The 18,840-nt window shown below is 38.7% G+C and overlaps 1 protein-coding gene across 5 annotated transcripts in view; it reads left to right on the plus strand.

Moving 5' to 3' along the window:
• The window catches only part of POLA1 (DNA polymerase alpha 1, catalytic subunit), a 606,439-nt gene that overhangs the window by 79,777 nt on the left and 507,822 nt on the right, over nucleotides 1–18,840 (plus strand). For all 5 annotated transcript variants that reach the window (XM_058186076.1, XM_058186077.1, XM_058186080.1 and 2 more), the window contains 7 exons: nucleotides 3,093–3,154; nucleotides 13,786–13,875; nucleotides 15,036–15,152; nucleotides 15,757–15,932; nucleotides 17,573–17,702; nucleotides 18,071–18,184; nucleotides 18,581–18,680. In XM_058186076.1, coding sequence (XP_058042059.1) covers nucleotides 3,093–3,154; nucleotides 13,786–13,875; nucleotides 15,036–15,152; nucleotides 15,757–15,932; nucleotides 17,573–17,702; nucleotides 18,071–18,184; nucleotides 18,581–18,680 — 789 coding nt within the window. The remainder of the gene's footprint in view (nucleotides 1–3,092; nucleotides 3,155–13,785; nucleotides 13,876–15,035; nucleotides 15,153–15,756; nucleotides 15,933–17,572; nucleotides 17,703–18,070; nucleotides 18,185–18,580; nucleotides 18,681–18,840) is intronic.

Consider the following 18,840-nt stretch of genomic DNA (forward strand, 5'->3'; position numbering starts at 1 on the left):
GGGCGCTTAGGTGCCAGATAAAGGTTATAAAATACAGCTTGTCCCCATGCTTCCCACTCCCTCCATTTGAATGACAGTATAACTTTAGGGATCTGACCGAGTTGCAACATTGCTTTAAATAGCCAGCAATTATTTGCCACAAGGTGGGCAATGATTTTTTGTAACAGTTAAAAGCACTCTTACAGAAAATATGGTTGAACCAATGTTAATAAAACAGACAAAAATCTGTATGGAGATCCATGATCTCTGAAATAGCATTTTTTCCTACTCATGACTAGTCTTTTTTCCTCTTTTCCTGGCCATAGAATATAGGTGTAGGAAGTTAGCACTCACTCCTCTCCTAGAAGAATGAAATATTTTAGAAAATATTAAAAAGGGCAGAAGATTATTTCCCTGGATAAGAAATGGAGAAACCTGTTTTAAAGAAAGCAGCTTCCTGCCTCCCCGCCCCCCCTTTGTCAATGGGTCAGAGACAGAAACTCACTCCCCCCCACCTTTGTCAATGGGCAATTAAGGCTTCAACCAAGCTCACTCAATCCCCCCACCTTTGTCAATGAACCATTATTTGCAACACAATAGAACCCATCTAACAACAGAAACTCACCACATGGCAAGGCTCAAGCAAGCTTGAGAGACAACCTACAATGTTAGCTAAGACCCCTAGACCACCTGGGAGTTTGACAACAAATCAGGGTACATTTCTTACACAGGAACAGGAAACACTAAGGTGGGGCCCTACAGAGAGTATAAACTCAGGCACTCAGCATCCCTTCTCCCCTTCTACTTTCTTCTTCTCTTCTTCTCCTTTCCTCTCTGGTTCTTCACCCAATGCCCTGAACATGTGACCACCATTAAACCATCTTTCCAAACAGCCTCCATGTTTCCAGTGTCTTTGTCCCCACTTGGAACTGAACCCAGATGGATATTTCTTTCAACACAGGAAAGCCTCTTTTACTAGCTAACCGAGAAGGACTTTCTCTTTTTTTTTTTTAATTCAAAAAGTTTTACAAAAAAAATTCCCCCCCCCTTTTCCCCCAACCCCTCCCTTCACTAATCCTCCCCTCCCCTGACTTCCTGAAGAAGCACAAGGTATAGTTAAAAATAAAACAAACATATGCTAAGAAAATTTTCCCCCAAAACTATTATACCAATTTTCCCTCTCTAGCTCTGACTTCCTCCTAACATAACCAAAATCCTTCAGGAGAAAAAAAAAATTAACAATTAACAGTACCAAAATATATAAATCAATAGAACAAATTAATCCTAAAGTATTTAAAACCAACTAAAGCATAAAAATCCAATCCAATTCAAAGAATATCTCCCCCAGGTCTTTCTTACATAAACTCTTTCAAAAATATTCTATTTAAAATACAATACAACACCTTATAAGATTTCAATACCGAAAATTACAGTAGCTATTCAAATTTAGTCCTTCCTCGTCAAAATCCAGTATAAATCCAGTATAAATCCAAATACCTAGTTTTTTATGATAGATATAAAACATATAATCAACCCATTTCTCCCAGATCTTCCTCACATAGTGTCTTTCAGGGACAGCAATATTTTTGTCTGTTAATAATTCAAAACAACCTCGTTTCAAGGATAATACTTTTGTCTCTTGCCATTTTTTTTGATGCATTAATCTCTGTCTTTCCTTCATTACTCCTTTTGAAAAGTCAGTCACAATATTGCCTAATAGTTCCTTATGTCCAAAAATCCACAAATTACTACCATATATTCCATCAGTCCAAAGAGAAAATTCTTGAAAAGCATTAAGCCTGTAAATTTTTTCGTTTCGGGAGACAGCCTCCTGTAACACAAATTCTAACATTTCATCCAAACTATTTAAAGGAAACTTCTTTACATCAAGGACTTTCTCAAAGAGCATTTGAAATTAGGAACAGAAATTAAGGCATAATGCCTAATCCTACTTTATTAGGTGAAAATGGTATGTGAGAGAGAAACAAAGTTTCCAAAGCACCTGAAGGCTCAGGAATAATGGATGGAAACAAGGAGGGATTCAACCTAGAAATAAAGAGAAATTTTCTGATAGTGAGAGCAATCAACCAATGGAACAGCTTGCCTTCTGAAGTTGTGGGAGCTTCATCACTGGAAGCTTTGAAGAAGAGACTGGACTGCCACCTGTCAGAAATGGTGTTGGGCCAGGGTATCAAACTCGCAATGACACGTCATGTGATGTATCACAACTTTTTCCCCCTTCGCTAAAACGGGGATGGGCATGGCCAGCATGTAACGCATCTGGTCTGCGGGCTGCGAGTTTGACACTCTTGGTGTAGGATCTCCTGCTTGGGTGGGGGGGTGGGGGGTTGGACTAGATGACCTACACGATCCCTTCCAGCTGTGTTGAATCTGTTAATCTGTAAAAGCTGGTAGTCTAAAGTTTATTATGATTTAAGGATGTGAATATAGGATGTAGGTAACATAAGAAATGTTAAAGGTAATGAAATGAAATTTAACATAAGAAATGTTAAAGGTAATGAAATGAAATTTATAGTATGTTTTGTGAATGCATGAGTTTCATCCAGTTGGAAAAAGCAGCTAGGAAAGTTTTATTTCCTGTACTCATGTCTTGTAAATAAAAAGTAAGGAGAGTTTGAAGGCTATAGTAATTGAGGCAAAATATGTAGCTGAGGGCTTATAGAGAATTCTAGAAAGCAAAGATTGACTGAATTATAATTGTGTGGTGTAAAGAATGTCAAAGGGCATAGAAAACTGGTGGAGAAACTGCACTCTAGTAAATATTATGCTTAAAATGTTTGTGACATATCCAGTTAGAACTATCAGTTAACAGATAATATGAATCTGGAAAATCAGTGAGATCTGGCATAGAAGTATATAGTTAGAAGTCATCAGTGTATGGATATAACGAATACTGGTATTCAGTAGTATCAGGCGTATATGTGCTTGTGCATGTCTCCTCACATACATGTAGAGAATAAGGGACAAAAGTGATCAGAAAGGAATAAATGGGGAATTTCATAGAACTTTCCTCAAAGCATTGTAGAATATAAGTTAACATTTGCTTTTAAAGTATGGAATTTTGGTTTACGTTTCTTTAATATATTTTGCAGTTGTTTCTAAACCAAATGATTGCATTTTCCCATATGATTTCAAGGAAATTGCTAAACAAAAGGTAAGTTTGTTTTTTTTAACTCATTACTTTGCATTCTGTAACCTTTCCTTTTGAAAAAAAAGATAAAGTCTTATGGTGACAAAGATTCTTTCCACTAGATCAGTGGCTGCCAATCTTTTGGGCACCAGGGACTGTGTCCGTGGAAAGAGGTTTTCTGCAAACTAGAGGGGGTGTGGTTTTGCATGCTGCCTGCATTCTGCGGGTGGGGCTTCACTTGTTTGTACGGCCCAGTTTTTGGCATGCCATGGACTGGTGTTTGTTTATGGACCGGGGGTTGGGGACCCCTGCACTAGACAGTAATGAAAATGTTGATTCTGATTTTTTCCCAGATAAACATTTTATTATTAACAGTGATAGAAACTCACTGTTTCACTTCAAGAATCAGATCCGAGGCCCTGGAAATAATTCACTTTGTCTTGGGGTATTCCAATGATTGTGTAATCAATGGAACATAATTTTAGAAAAATTGTATTTGTTTCCCTGTAATGGTGAAAAAATTCCTTTTTGTTTGATTGATTGTGTGCTAGTGTCAATTCTTATGATTACCTTCTCTAAGACAATCTATCCCACATATGGCCCTTCAGGTCATTCCACAGGGCATTCAGGCTGTGTCAACTCTTAGTGATTACATTCTATTTATTTATTTTATTTATTTATTTATTTGTCGTAACAATATATACAAGCGTTGCATAAAGGGTTATATAATATATGAATGTATATATTTATTTATTTATTTATTTATTTATTTATTTATTTATTTATTTATTCATATTTGTATACCGCCCTATCTCCCGAAGGACTCAGGGCGGTTCACAGGCAAATAAAACATTTATGTACAAATTAAAATAACCATTAAAAAACTTATTCTAAAGCCAGATTCTTAAAAAATAATATAAATATTAAAACCAGTTAAAACCCCTATAAATTTAAAATCTAGTCCAGTCCTGCACAGATGAATAAATGTATCTTAAGCTCGCGACGGAAGGTTCGGAGGTCCGGAAGTTGACGGAGTCCTGGGGGGAGTTCGTTCCAGAGGGTGGGAGCCCCCACAGAGAAGGCCCTTCCCCTGGGTGTCGCCAGACGACACTACCTAGCTGACGGCACCCTGAGGAGTCCCTCTCTGTGAGAGCGCACGGGTCGGTGAGAGGTATTCGGTAGCAGTAGGCGGTCCCGTAAGTAACCCGGCCCTATGCCATGGAGCGCTTTAAAGATGGTTACCAAAACCTTGAAGCGCACCCGGAAGGCCACAGGTAGCCAGTGCAGTCTGCGCAGGATAGGTGTCATACGGGAGCCACGAGGGGCTCCCTCTATAACCCGCGCAGCTGCATTCTGAACTAACTGCAGTCTCCGGATGCCCTTCAAGGGGAGCCCCATGTAGAGAGCATTGCAGTAATCCAGGCGAGACGTCACGAGGGCGTGAGTGACCGTGCATAGGGCATCCCGGTTAGAAAGGGGCGCAACTGGCGCACCAGGCGAACCTGGTAGAAAGCTCTCCTGGAGACGGCCGTCAAATGATCTTCAAAAGACAGCCATTCATCCAGGAGGACGCCCAAGTTGCGCACCCTCTCCATCGGGGCCAATGACTCGCCCCCAACAGTCAGCCGTGGACTCAGCTGACTGTACCAGGATGCCGGCATCCACAGCCACTCTGTCTTGGAGGGATTGAGCTTGAGCCTGTTTCTCCCCATCCAGACCCGTACGGCTTCCAAACACCGGGACAGCACTTCGATAGCTTCGTTGGGGTGGCCCGGTGTGGAAAAGTACAGCTGAGTGTCATCAGCGTACAGCTGGTACCTCACACCGAAGCCACGGATGATCTCACCCAGCGGCTTCATATAGATGTTGAACAGAAGGGGCGAGAGGATCGACCCCTGCGGCACCCCACAAGTGAGGCACCTCGGAGTCGACCTCTGCCCCCCTGTCAACACCGTCTGCGACCGATCGGAGAGATAGGAGGAGAACCACCGATAGACGGTGCCTCCCACTCCCAATCCCCCCAACCGGCGCAGCAGGATACCATGGTCGATGGTATCGAAAGCCGCTGAGAGGTCTAATAGGACCAGGGCAGAGGAACAGCCCCTATCCTTGGCCCTCCAGAGATCATCCACCAACGCGACCAAAGCCGTCTCAGTGCTGTAACCGGGCCGGAAACCGGACTGGAACGGGTCTAGATAGACAGTTTCCTCCAGGTGTAAGGGAAGCTGATATGCCACCATACTCTCTACAACCTTCGCCGCGAAGCGAAGGTTGGAGACCGGACGATAATTACCTAAAACAGCCGGGTCCAGGGAAGGCTTCTTGAGGAGGGGTCTCACCACCGCCTCTTTCAAGGCAGCCGGGAAGACTCCCTCCACCAAAGAAGCACTTGTAATTGCCTGGAGCCAGCCTCGTGTCACCTCCTGAGTGGCCAGCACCAACCAGGAGGGGCATGGGTCCAGTAAACACGTGGTGGCATTCAACCTACCCAACAACCTGTCCATGTCCTCGGGAGCCACAGGGTCAAACTCATCCCATAAAATGTCACCAAGACCACCCTCAGCCGTCTCACCTGAGTCACCGCAATTTTGGTCCAGACCATCCCGAAGCTATATATATGAGGAGAAACGAGGTACTATAAACATATATATACATAGGGGAAGAAACAATAGGACAGGAACGGTAGGCACGTTTGTGCTCTTATGCACGCCCCTTAGAGTCCTCTTAGGAAAGTGGTGAGGTCAACCGTGGACAGTTTTTGAGTAAAGCCTTTGGGGTTATGAGAAGAAACCACAGAGTCAGGTAATGCATTCCAAGCATATACATTTCTGTTACAGAAATCGTGTTTTCTGCAATCTAAACTGGAGCGGTTGACATTGAGTTTAAATCTGTTGGTAGCTCTTGTGATATTGTTATTGAAACTAAAAAAGTCATTGACAGGAAGGACATTACAATGGATGATTTTATATGCTAAACCCAGATCCTGTTGAAGGCGACGAAGTTCCAAGTTTTTTAGACCCAGGATATCAAGTCTGGTGGAATAAGGTATTTTATTGGTTTTGGAGGAGTGGAGAATTCTTCTCGTAAAATACCTTTGGATACGCTCAACTGTGTTGATGTCAGATATATGGTATGGGTTCCAGACAGGAGAGCAGTAATCAAGAATTGGCCTAACAAATGTTTTATATGCTCTGGTCAGTAGCGTGGTGTTTTTTGAAAAGAAGCTACATAAAATTAAGTTAACAACTCTTAGAGCCTTCTTAGCTATATAGTTGCAGTGGGCTTTGGCACTTAAATCGTTAGATGTAAAAACTCCAAGGTCTTTGACAGGGTGGGGGTCATCTGTGAGGCAATGTCCATCAAGCATGTACTTTGTGATTGGGTTCTTTCTTCCAATATGCAAGACTGAGCATTTACTGGTTGAGATTTGTAGTTGCCAAATTTTAGACTAAGCAGTTAGATGATCAAGGTCCTTTTGAATTGTGGATGTATTGTCAGTGGTGTTGAAAAGTTTGACATCATCAGCAAAGAGAACACTGTTACTTGAGATATGATTACAAAGATCATTTATGTATATTATAAAGAGAGTAGGTCCAAGAACGCTACCTTGAGGAAAACCACCCTTGACAGGAACAGGATTTGATAGAGCATTACCAATTTTAACTATTTGTTGTCTGTTTGACAGAAAAGCAGATATCCAGTTGTGTAAGGGTCCTGAAATGCCATAGGATTTTAATTTTAGGAGAAGTTTATCATGTACTACTGAGTCAAAAGCTTTACAGAAGTCTATGTATATTGCATCTATTGATTTACCTAGATCAAGATTTGCAGTCCATAGGTTTTTACAGTGGAAAAGTTGTAAATTGCATGATAATTTTTTCCTGAAGCCAAATTGTTTATTTGAGAGAAGGTTGTGTATTTCTAAGTGTAAGGTAATGGATTGGTTGATGATGGATTCCATAACCTTGCAGGCGACGCAACATAGGGAGATTGGTCTATAATTATCAACTAAGCTAGGGTCGCCTTTTTTGAAAACTGGAATGACTGTGGCTAGTGACCAGAGATTGGGAAGGGAACTGGTAGTAAAAGTTATATTAAAGATTATACTTAGGGGTTCTGCTCGATTACTAGAGAGTTTTTTTAAAAAGTAAGCACAAAGTCCATCAGGTCCAATGGATAGAGATGGTTTCAAGTTACAAAGAGCTTTACCAACATTTTCTTCTGTAAAATCAATATTTGTTAAGTTGTCATGCTCATTGCTTGTACAATTTGGGAATGTGGGATATGTGCCATCACTGTTGACAAAACTGATGCAAAGAATTTGTTAAAGAGGTTTGCTTTAGTTACTTCATTATTGTATTCATTGCCATTACAATCTTTTAGTGGTGGCATGGATCTAGAGTTCTCTGACAATCTATCACACATATGGCTCTTCAGGTCTTTCCACAGGGCATTCTTCACCGTTATAACTGAGTTGTCCTTTCCTCATTCCTTCCACCTTTCCTAGCATTATAGATCAAGAGAGCAGGGGAGCAGGATGGTATCAATCCTTTGCTGACCTGGAACCAATCTGTTTTATTCCATTTACATATTCCCTCAACACTGTCAAACTATTTACTAAATCTGCACTACTATTAATCTTCTCATCGTTCCCATCACCAGTCTCTTTCCACTTATGACTGTATGACTGTAACTTTGTTGCTGGTAATCCTTATGATTTATATTGATATATTGACCATCATTTGTGTTGTAAATGTTGTACCTTGATGAAGGTATCTTTTCTTTTATGTGCACCAAGACAAATTCCTTGTGTGTCCAATCACAGTTGGCCAATAAAAAATTCAATTCAATTCAATTCAATTCAATTCAATTCAATTCTATTCTATTCTATTCTATTCTATTCTATTCTATTCTGTAAAGGTTGTGTATGAGGATGAGATATTTTGGGACTTCCATTTTCCTAAACACATTCCACAACTTGACATGATCGATTCAATTGAAGGTGTTTCTATAATCAATGAAGTTAGACATTGTTTTTAGTATTCCTTGTTTCTTTTCAGTTATCCTGTAGCAATAATGTTATATCTTCTTTGCCTTTCTCTAAAGTCATTTTGAATATTTGGCATCTATACATTCATGGATGTAATCTGTGTTGGATGATCCTAATATTCTTTTTTCTCTCTAGTAATGTTGAAATGATTGCTTGGTTCACAATAGCAATGAGAGAATGAAACAGATGGGCAGAGAGTTGGACCCAGTTATACATGGAGGACTTTTCATGATAATTAGATTTAATACAGAATGGGTCCTCTTTTTAGATTTATTTAAGACCCTTCTGTATGACTTTGATTTCTCTGTATGACTTTCTCTGTGGATGCAGTGAAAGCCTGAAGCAACCTCAGTAACTGTTAGTTTCATATAGGTTCCTTCTAACTTATAGATCTTGAAGATGTGTACAGAATTAACAGAGAAACGAGAGTGCTACTTTTTTACCCTACTTTTGCCTTTTTTGTCTGTTTAAAACATCTAGTCTAGGATTGGCCCCTAGCTTAAGAGAAATTAGTCCCAAAATAATGCCATCTTGTGGGGCTCAGTTATATGTACTCACCTGCATGTCCTGCCCTGTAGTACAGCTTCCAATCAGACAGTCAGATGGTGGCAACCTTGTTGGACTTCCAGAAGACTGAAAACACCTGGTTTTTCACACAGGCATTAGGATAACGTATTTTTTGGAGTTAAGATGCACCAGAGTATAAGACCCAGCTTAGTTTTTGGGGAGGAAAATTGGGAAAAAAATCTGCCTACCAAGTATTTGTCTGGCTAGTGTCCTTAGTCTGGTCAGCTTCAGCACATTAGTTTGCTGGTTTTGAGCATGCACGTGTGCTTTTTATCCCCTCCTTCGGGATAAAAAATAGCTTCTAAAGCACAATTGAGTGGGAACAGCAATGCGAAAAGCAGGCAAAGCATGGAGATCGCTTCACTCACTAGTGCCTCGCTAGGGCTGAAAAAAAGCTTCTAAAGCACAGCTGAGAGTCGGGGGAGCAGGTAAAGCACTCGTTAGGGCTGAAAAAAGCTTCAAAAAAGCTAGATTCAGAGTATAAGATGCACCCAAATTTTCAGCCTTTTTTAGGGGGTGGGGGAAGTGTGTCTTATACTCCGAAAAATATGGTAGGTTGTTCATAGAGCCTAATATTGGTGAATGTGTGATTGAGAATTAGGTGTGAGATGCCTTGGCTTTCATATTTTGTGTTCTTATTTTATTAAGTTTGTTGCATTTGTTATTTATGCCATCTTTACTGCTTTTGTGTATAAGCCATCCAGAGTTATTTGCTTAAAATGGTGGCATATAAATTTGCTAAGTAAATAATGTCTTTAATGCTTCCTTGAGCACAAGGCAATTACACAATTACAGTGATTGGGACAAGAATAGCTGTTTTTGAGCCATCCAGCTGTAGTGATAGTGATACCTGCTTACAGGCAAAGACTTAAAGCCAATAATTAAATCAGTGAAAACCTGGACGGAGGAATCAGAATTAAAGCTACAGGCATGTTTTGACTGCACTGATTGGAATATTTTTAAAGATACCTCTGCAGACCTGGATGAACTCACAGATACTGTAACATCATATGTCAGCTTCTGTGAAGACCTATGTGTACCTACAAGGAACTTGCAAATACACAGTAATAACAAACCTTGGTTTACACCTAAACTTAAGCAGCTACGACATTCCAAAGAGGAAGCCTACAGAAAAGGTGATAAAATGCTGTACAATCAGGCCAGAAATGCACTAACAAGGGAGATAAGAGCAGCAAAAAGAAGCTACTCTGAAAAGCTAAAGAATCAATTTTCAGCAAATGAACCAGCAAACATGTGGAAAACTCTTAAAAATATCACCGGCTATGGCAAACCTCCTTCCCAGGCTGAAGGTAATCAACAACTGGCAGATGACCTGAATGAGTTTTACTGCAGGTTTGAAAGGAAACTACAGCCACCTATCTCCACAACCCCCATCTCAGACACACCAACAACAGCCAAGCCTCCTACAACTGACCCCATTTCATTGGGTTCACAACCCCTAGTGATCACAGAAAAGGAAGTGCAGGACCTATTTCACAGACAAAAGCCAGGAAAAGCTCCAGGCCCAGACAAGATAACTCCTTCTTGCTTAAAAGTCTGTGCTGACCAATTGGCCCCATCTTCACCCATATTTTCAATAAATCACTAGAGATGTGCTATGTTCCTTCTTGCTTCAAACGCTCTACCATCATCCCAGTGCCAAGAAGCCCACCATCAAGGAACTGAATGACTACAGACCAGTTGCTCTAACATCTGTAGTCATGAAAACCTTTGAAAGGCTAGTGCTTTCCTACCTGAAAACCATCACGAATCCGCTCTTAGACCGTTGCAATTTGCATACCGAGCAAATAGATCAACAGATGATGCTGTTAATATGGCTCTGCACTACATCCTACAACATCTTGAGTCTCCAAAGACCTATGCAAGGGTCCCTTTTGTAGACTTTAGTTCAGCATTCAATACCATCATTCCAGACATTCTTCTAACTAAGCTAAACCAGCTACAGGTACCGGAACAGACTTGTAAGTGGATCACAAGCTTCCTAACAAACAGGAAGCAGCAGGTGAAGCTAAGCAAGATCACATCAAATACCTGTACAATTAGCACAGGGGCCCCCAAGGCTGTGTGCTCTCCCCACTTCTCTTCTCTCTGTATACCAATGACTGCATCTCCAATGATCCATTTGTTAAGCTACTGAAGTTCGCAGATGACACAACAGTGATTGGTCTCATTCGAGACAATGACGAATCCGCATATAGACGAGAGGTCGAACGACTAGCCTTGTGGTGCAACCAAAACAATCTGGAACTGAACACACTCAAAACCGTAGAAATGGTGGTAGACTTTAGGAAAAACCCTTCCATACTTCCACCTCTCACAATACTTGACAACACAGTATCAACAGTAGAAACCTTCAAATTTCTGGGTTCTATCATATCGCAAGATCTCAAATGGACAGCTAACATCAAAACATCATTAAAAAGGACAACAAAGAATGTTCTTTCTGCGCCAACTCAGTAAGCTCAAACTGCCCAAGGAGCTGCTGATCCAATTCTACAGAGGAATTATTGAGTCTGTCATTTGCACCTCTATAACTGTCTGGTTCGGTTCTGCAACCCAACAAGAAAAACACAGACTTCAGAGGATAATTAGAACTGCAGAGAAAATAATTGCTACCAACTTGCCTTCCATTGAGGACCTGTATACTGCACGAATCAAGAAGAGGGCCGTGAAAATATTTGCAGATCCCTCGCATCCTGGACATAAACTGTTTCAACTCCTACCCTCAAAACGACGCTATAGAGCACTGCACACCAGAACAACTAGACACAAGAACAGTTTTTTCCCAAAGGCCATCACTCTGCTAAACAAATAATTCCCTCAACACTGTCAGACTATTTACTGAATCTGCACTACTATTAATCGTTTCATAGTTCCCATCACCAATCTCTTTCCACTTATGACTGTATGACTATAACTTGTTGCTGGCAATCCTTATGATTTATATTGATATATTGATCATCAATTGTGTTGTAAATGTTGTACCTTGATGAACGTATCTTTTCTTTTATGTACCCTGAGAGCATATGCACCAAGACAAATTCCTTGTGTGTCCAATCACACTTGGCCAATAAAATTCTATTCTATTCTATTCTACATGGTTACATCCCATCCTAATTATTGCAGTGTTTTCTATATCTGATTGCTGTCAAGAGGCCAGAATTTGTACCAGGGCCTCACGGTGATGCTGTGACGGTAGCACCCGTGTGGCGCTCATGGAGACAGCACGCTTGCAGCAACGCTGCAATGGTAGTGCCTGTGTGGCACTTGCAGCAACATTAGTGTGAGTGGAACATGTGCATATGTGTGCGCACTAGCCAGCCACTTACTTGGCCCAATGGCCACCAGGTAAACGGCCATGGCCCACAGGTTGGGGACCCCTAATTTAGATTATACTGACCTTCAAAGCAAGAAACAGTTTATCCATGTATCTTATTATTTATGTATTTATTTGTTTATTTTTAATATCTCACTTTCATTTGGACACTTAGTGGTATACATAGCATTTGATCCTTCTGTTTCTTCCCACAATAACCTTGTGAGGTAGGTTGGGTTGACCGAGAAGGTCTGGATAAAAATAACCCTGTAAGCTTCTATAGCTAAAACTAGGCTAGAATCATCTGATGCTTGTTCCTCAGTCGTCCAGTATTTAGCATCTGGTAAAAGTGCATCTTGCCATTTTTGTTCATTTTAATTGTTAATTAATTAATTAATTTTTTATTTGATGTTTGACATTTATCTTTATTTTGGTTATGTCATTTTTCCCTCTTCATTTTGTATAATAACTATTGTATATCAACCAAGCAGAAACAAAAGTATATATCAGGGGTGAAATCTAAAAATTTTCCCTACTGGTTCTGTGGGCGTGGCTTAATTGGTGGGTGTGACTTCGTGGTCAGATGACTGGGTGGGCATGGCCAATAACAATAAATAATAAAAATAATAAACAAAGTATACAAAACAATAAGAGGTACCAAAAACCAACTTTCACACTTTATACACACACAACACAACAGACTCACACAATGTAAAAGCAGCTGCGCCTCACCCAAAATGGCCTCTGCAACAAGCAGGAACCTCACACAGCCACAAAAAGCTCAAAAGCCAACTTTCACACTTTACACACACACGCAACACAACACAACTGACTCACACACACACACACACACACACACACACACACACACACACACAAAATGCCACATACGGCTTTGTGAGATTTTGTGTGTTTATGTAGTTAGAATGAAACACTACAGAAACACACCAGATCTCAGAAAGCTGCACAAATATTTTATTATTTTAGTTTATTTATATTTTTAGATAAAAACAGTTTAATTTAAAACTTCCTTTCAAATTTAGATGTAGCCATTTAAAGTTAATTGCTATGTCTAAAAAAAAAACTTACCCAATTCAAGGGACAAGGCAGGCAGATTCAGTTGCTAGCTGATGCAATTGATTGTAGCAGCTGAAGCAAAGCAAGGCAGGAGTGAGCCCGAAAGAAGCAGCAAGTAGGCAAGTGGGGACTGGGCGATTGGGTGGGCATGGGCGGGATGGTGGGCAGGGATTTTTGCTACTGGTTCTCCAAACTAGCCACCCCCATTGCTACCGGATTACCCGATCAGGTCCTAACTGGGAGCATTTCACCCCTGGTATATATCCAATAAATAAATATTAAGTAATCAATCTAGTATGGATTTCTGCATTTAGTTATCTATACTTTAGTGATACTAGTTCTAGAAGATAAGTATGGGGTTACAGCAGTGCTTCTCAATTATTTTCTGTCATGCCCCCCTAGGAAGAAGAAAACATTTTTCGCGTGCCCCCGCGCGACTGTAAACACGGGGCTTAGCTTGTTATGACAGTGTTTGCCGAGGTCAAACGCGCCCCCCTTTATGGAGCCTCGCGCCCCCCCGGGGGGCCCGCCCCACTATTTGAGAAGCACTGGGTTACAGTAAATAGATTTTTAAAAATCATTTTAATTTCTGGGGTAGTAATAGTTTTTGTTAATTTTGTTTAGAATGGTAAAATAGAAATTGCCACAACAGAAAGAACACTACTGGGTTTTCTTCTGGCAAAGATTCATAAAATTGATCCAGATGTTATTGTGGTAAGTAAATGATCTTTCCCCAATTTTCAATGACTGGATTTTTTAAAATATTGAGAAATATTTTGGAGAAAATATTCTCGCTGGTGAATGAAAGGAGGTTGCTATGTAGAGAACGAACAATCACCAGCACTGTCTTCCCATGTCATTAGAAACATGGAGATTTAGACTAATTAGACTTACATCTATTACCATGCTAATCTTAGGCAGAGTGCATGTGAATGAATATATAGATCAGATGGCTACTTTTTAAATGATCCAGTTTTTATCCTGTATCACTCAACAAGCAAGCAGGTAAGAAGCTCCACTGTGGGTAAGCTACTCCCTGCTGCACTATCCAGGAAAGATGAATGATAGAGGGAATAGGAGGAGTTGTTGCTTTCTCTTCCTTGCAGGTTCCATGCTCCATATTAACCGAAGTGACTAAGCATTTGTATTGGGATTATCAAATTGCTGCTTTCCAGTTTTCATGAAATGTTCAGGGAAAAAAGACTTCTCATTCAGTTTTTTATTGAGTTGTTTTGCCCTGATCTCAATTACATATTTGCATTCTTAATATAAGGGGAGAAGCAAAAGAAAGGGTGAGTTAAAAATGGGCTGGATCAAGGAGAGGCTTTAGCGATAAACATTCCAGAAAAATATTTGTCCAAATCTCCAAAAAATGCAACAGAAAGGGACAAATTTGATATATATATGTAAGTGTGTGTGTGGTAAAGCTAGTCAAAGAAAGATGGAATTTGAAAATGGACCAGAGTCAGGGACTGCATAGATCACTATGTAAGAACCAGTTAGGTAATAGTTTGTAATATTGTCAAGTCATCCATTCTAAGAGTGCCACCACCTTCTTTCCCCTTGACCCTGAATGGAACTATTGAAAAAAATTCCAAAAGTCAATACATCCTTCCCTTGTTTTGTTAGTAAAATTCCATTATTACTTTTATTGCTGAATATAAAGTGTTTTGATAAGCAAGAATTGATTTTAGAGAGAATGATAGACCTATGCTATGTAGACATTAGTTCTGTTCTTTTTGAAGCATGGCTTCAAATAGTATAGACACTTACCATCTGTATAGTTTTGTACTGAATATATAGAGCAAATTATTCTGGGCAGTTACTATTCATTCATTCTGGGCAGAATTATTCATTCATTCATTCTTTTTCAGGGTCATAATATTTATGGTTTTGACCTAGAGCTTCTCCTCCAGAGAATTAACTTCTGCAAAGTTCCTCATTGGTCCAAGATAGGTCGACTAAGGAGATCAAACATGCCAAAACTTGGGGTAAAATGCTACTTACATCTAAACTGCTTTACATGATTAAAAATGAATTATTCATTACTAAATAAAGTCACAAAGGGTGGCTTCACCATTGACTTTGCTTGTGGGAAATTGACAGGTTATGTTGGAAATTGCAATCTCATGAGTTTGGCTATTTGCAATGTCTTAATCATGAACTGGGTGCAGCAATTGTATGATTTCATTTGTGATGCACCAATTGACTGCAAAATGTGATTATAATATTAGAGTTTTGAATGATTCAATGCTTATAGTTATGCTTGAATTCTTCTTGGAACAAAGAAATATTTATTAAATAAGATTACTCATAGTAAATATATTTTATTTCATGAAAAATAATGTGTAAACGGTGGGATTTTATACAAATGCTTCTTCTTGGACTATGGAACCAAACACATAAATTAAGTTGTTTGAAAACCATACGTTTTTCTCTTCAGTGTTGTGACAGATGACAATTCAGATAATTTATTGACTTAGAGAGTCATTTGTGATTTATGTAAACTGTGACAACTGCCTCAGATGAATTACCTAGAACAAGCTCTTAATATATATATATATATATATGTATATATATTTCTTTTTTGTCAAGGGTCGTAGTGGATTTGCTGAGAAGAATGCAACTTGTGGTCGAATGGTTTGTGATGTAGAAATTTCAGCAAAAGAGTTGATTCATTGTAAAAGTTACCATTTGTCTGAACTTGTTAGTCAGATTTTAAAAACAGAAAGAGTAACAATTCCAGCTGAAGAGATCCGAAATATGTACAGGTATGAGTCTGGATCAGACCTAGGTATTTTATGGCCTGCAGGCCAAATCCACCCTTTGACTGTCTCTGTCCAGACCACAGGGTGGTGGTGGTGGTGGTGGTGGTGGTGGTGGTGGTGGTGGCGGCATCTTTCCTTTACAACAACCCCAGTTTCTCATGTGGCCCCTTGGGAAAATTAATTACTCGCCCCTGGTCTGGATATTCATCATAATATCACCCAGCTATAAGCAGTGGATTAAACAAACATTGACTTAAAAGGTAAAGCACAAGCATTAGCAGATATGAAGAACCGTCTAAGACAGGGGTGTCAAACTCAATCGTGTCACGTGATGTATCGTGACATATCGTAACGGTCTTTGCCTTTGTGGAGCCAGGGTGGGCATGGCCTGCTCATGATGGGGTTTGACACCCCTGTTCTAAGATATGTTCTGACCTCTGTAGCAGTTTCCCTGTGATATATGAATGTCTTAGAGATTCAGGAAAAGAGAAAAACTGACTGGAGGTAGTAATTTTTTGATTTCCCATTAATGTCATTGGAGGCAGGTTAAAATCATATTAGTCTATGTGAGGGCAGTCCTGAGGGAAGTAGGAGGAGAATGACAAATTATTCAGAATTGAGATATCCTCCTGAAAAATAATTCTTTACAACTTCCATAAAACTTTACAATAGCTTCCATTGGTTCAAAAGAGCCTTTTTAAAATTCTTGTTTCTTGGCAGTAGGAATATCTCTATTAGCACTAATAAAAGTCTTACATAAAAGTAAGGAGAAGATCCCTGTGAACTTTTTGCTAAAAAAATGTGCTTGCAATTTATGGATTTGATTATTAGAAAGGGTTGATTATGGAAAGAGGGAAACTTTGATGTAACCTTAGAGAAAGAGGGTAAACCATGTACGTTATATTGGAAATCACTTTATTTATGTTTTGCTTTTTTCTTGTTTCCTATCTTTTTTCTTTTTCTTTTTCAATTTTCTATTATTTTTCTTTGTTTCTCTTAATGTTAACTTAAAATTTGTATTCTTTTGTTGACAAACATAAAAAAGTAAGGAGAAGATGTTTGCGTCTTGATTATATTCAAATTTATGTTTATTTTTATTTTATTTATTTTATTTGATTTTTATACCGCCCTTCTCCCGAAGGACTCAGGGCGGTGTACAGGCATAATAAAACCGACAATACAATATACAAGTTTAAAATACGATTTAAAAAACTTATTTTAAATTAGCCCAATGATTAAAATTTACCATACTAAGAAAACCCCGTTTAAAATTAATAAATTTAAACATTAAAATCCCAATTTAAGCCAGCCCTGCGCGGATAAAAAGATGAGTCTTGAGTTCGCGACGAAATGTCCGAAGGTCGGGTATTTGGCGTAAACCCGGGGAGATAATGTTGGGGAGATAATTTTGTGCAGATGACTTTATAGACAGTTTCTGAATAACATTTTCCTTGTTTTGGGGGTTAAATTAAGAGAATTAAGTAACTATTCCTTCAGGTGGTTGAAAGTAATATTAATTTTTAAAAAATTGGGCTTACATTAGATTTTAAGCAGCAATTTAGGTTTATGTACATTCACAAAAAAATCAGTGAATTTATTAAAATTGCCTCTGTCTCTCTGTCCTCCCACCCTCTTTATTGTAGTGATTCTCATCATTTACTTTACATGCTAGAAAACACATGGATTGATTCTAAGTACATTTTACAAATTATGTGTGAACTGAATGTTCTTCCACTAGCCTTACAAATTACAAATATTGCTGGCAATGTTATGGTAAGCCTTTTGTTTTTTTAATTACTCAGTCACTTCAATTATTATAATTCAGTTGGATGTATAGTCCCATTTATGAAAAGAAGTTAATTTTTAGTAGGATAGATACAAATGAATTAGAATAGTTCGGGTATTACAGTGCATTTCTGACACTAAAGGACAATTTTATTGTAGATTTGTTGAGTGAGCCAGATTAAATTAATATGTTATTACTTTTTTTGTTTTTTTGTTTTACTGTAAAGAATAGAAACAAAATGGCAAGTTAGACATTTGAAATAGATATTACAGATGTAGTAATACAATTTTTGACATTTTAACCTGTGTTTTAAGTTACCCTATATGGCTCTTTTTTATGTTTTTATTTTTTTTAGTCCAGGACACTGATGGGTGGACGAGCTGAACGCAATGAATACTTGCTTCTTCATGCATTTTATGAAAAAGATTATATTGTGCCTGATAAGCAACTGTTCAAAAAGCAGAAACATGTAAGTATTTTTTTCTCAGATGGTTTTCATTTGCTGAAAGCTAATCAGCAGTTCTTGATAATTAAGTTAACCTTTTAATAAGTATTAGTTCAGATTCAGTCTTCGAACATTGGTACGCACTTGTTTGAGTTCATCATATGTTGGCTACCACTATAGATTATTGTATCATCTTTCCTGACCCATTTAATCAATGTCTTTGGTGTGGAATTGTAGGAATGCAGGGTTTCTAGAATTTTTTAAATAGTCTGAATGTGTGCAAAAACATGGTTAATCCTATTAATCTGTCTCATTTTATCATAGAGACCTTTATTAGCCATTCCTTTTTAAAAATATTTCCTTGAATATATTTAGCTTGAATTAGAGTTTACATTTTGTCCTGTTCTTATGTCTCATAAGTTGGAAGAAGATGAAGATTTGGAAAATGATCAGAATAAATCAAAGTTAGGACGAAAAAAGGCAGCATATTCTGGTGGTTTAGTTTTGGAACCAAAAGTTGGTAAGTTTGAGCATTAGATCATATAATAAAGGACCTTGGATAGTGTCATATTACTCATATGTTATATTTATTAATATGTATTAGGATGTTTAAAGTGGTTATTTATACCTTTCAATTATATTAGTGTTTGTGTATTCACAATTCCCCTAAAAAACCCAGA

Source organism: Ahaetulla prasina, chromosome 5 (genome assembly GCF_028640845.1).
Source record: "Ahaetulla prasina isolate Xishuangbanna chromosome 5, ASM2864084v1, whole genome shotgun sequence".
In the NCBI taxonomy this organism is placed as follows: Eukaryota; Metazoa; Chordata; class Lepidosauria; order Squamata; family Colubridae; genus Ahaetulla; species Ahaetulla prasina.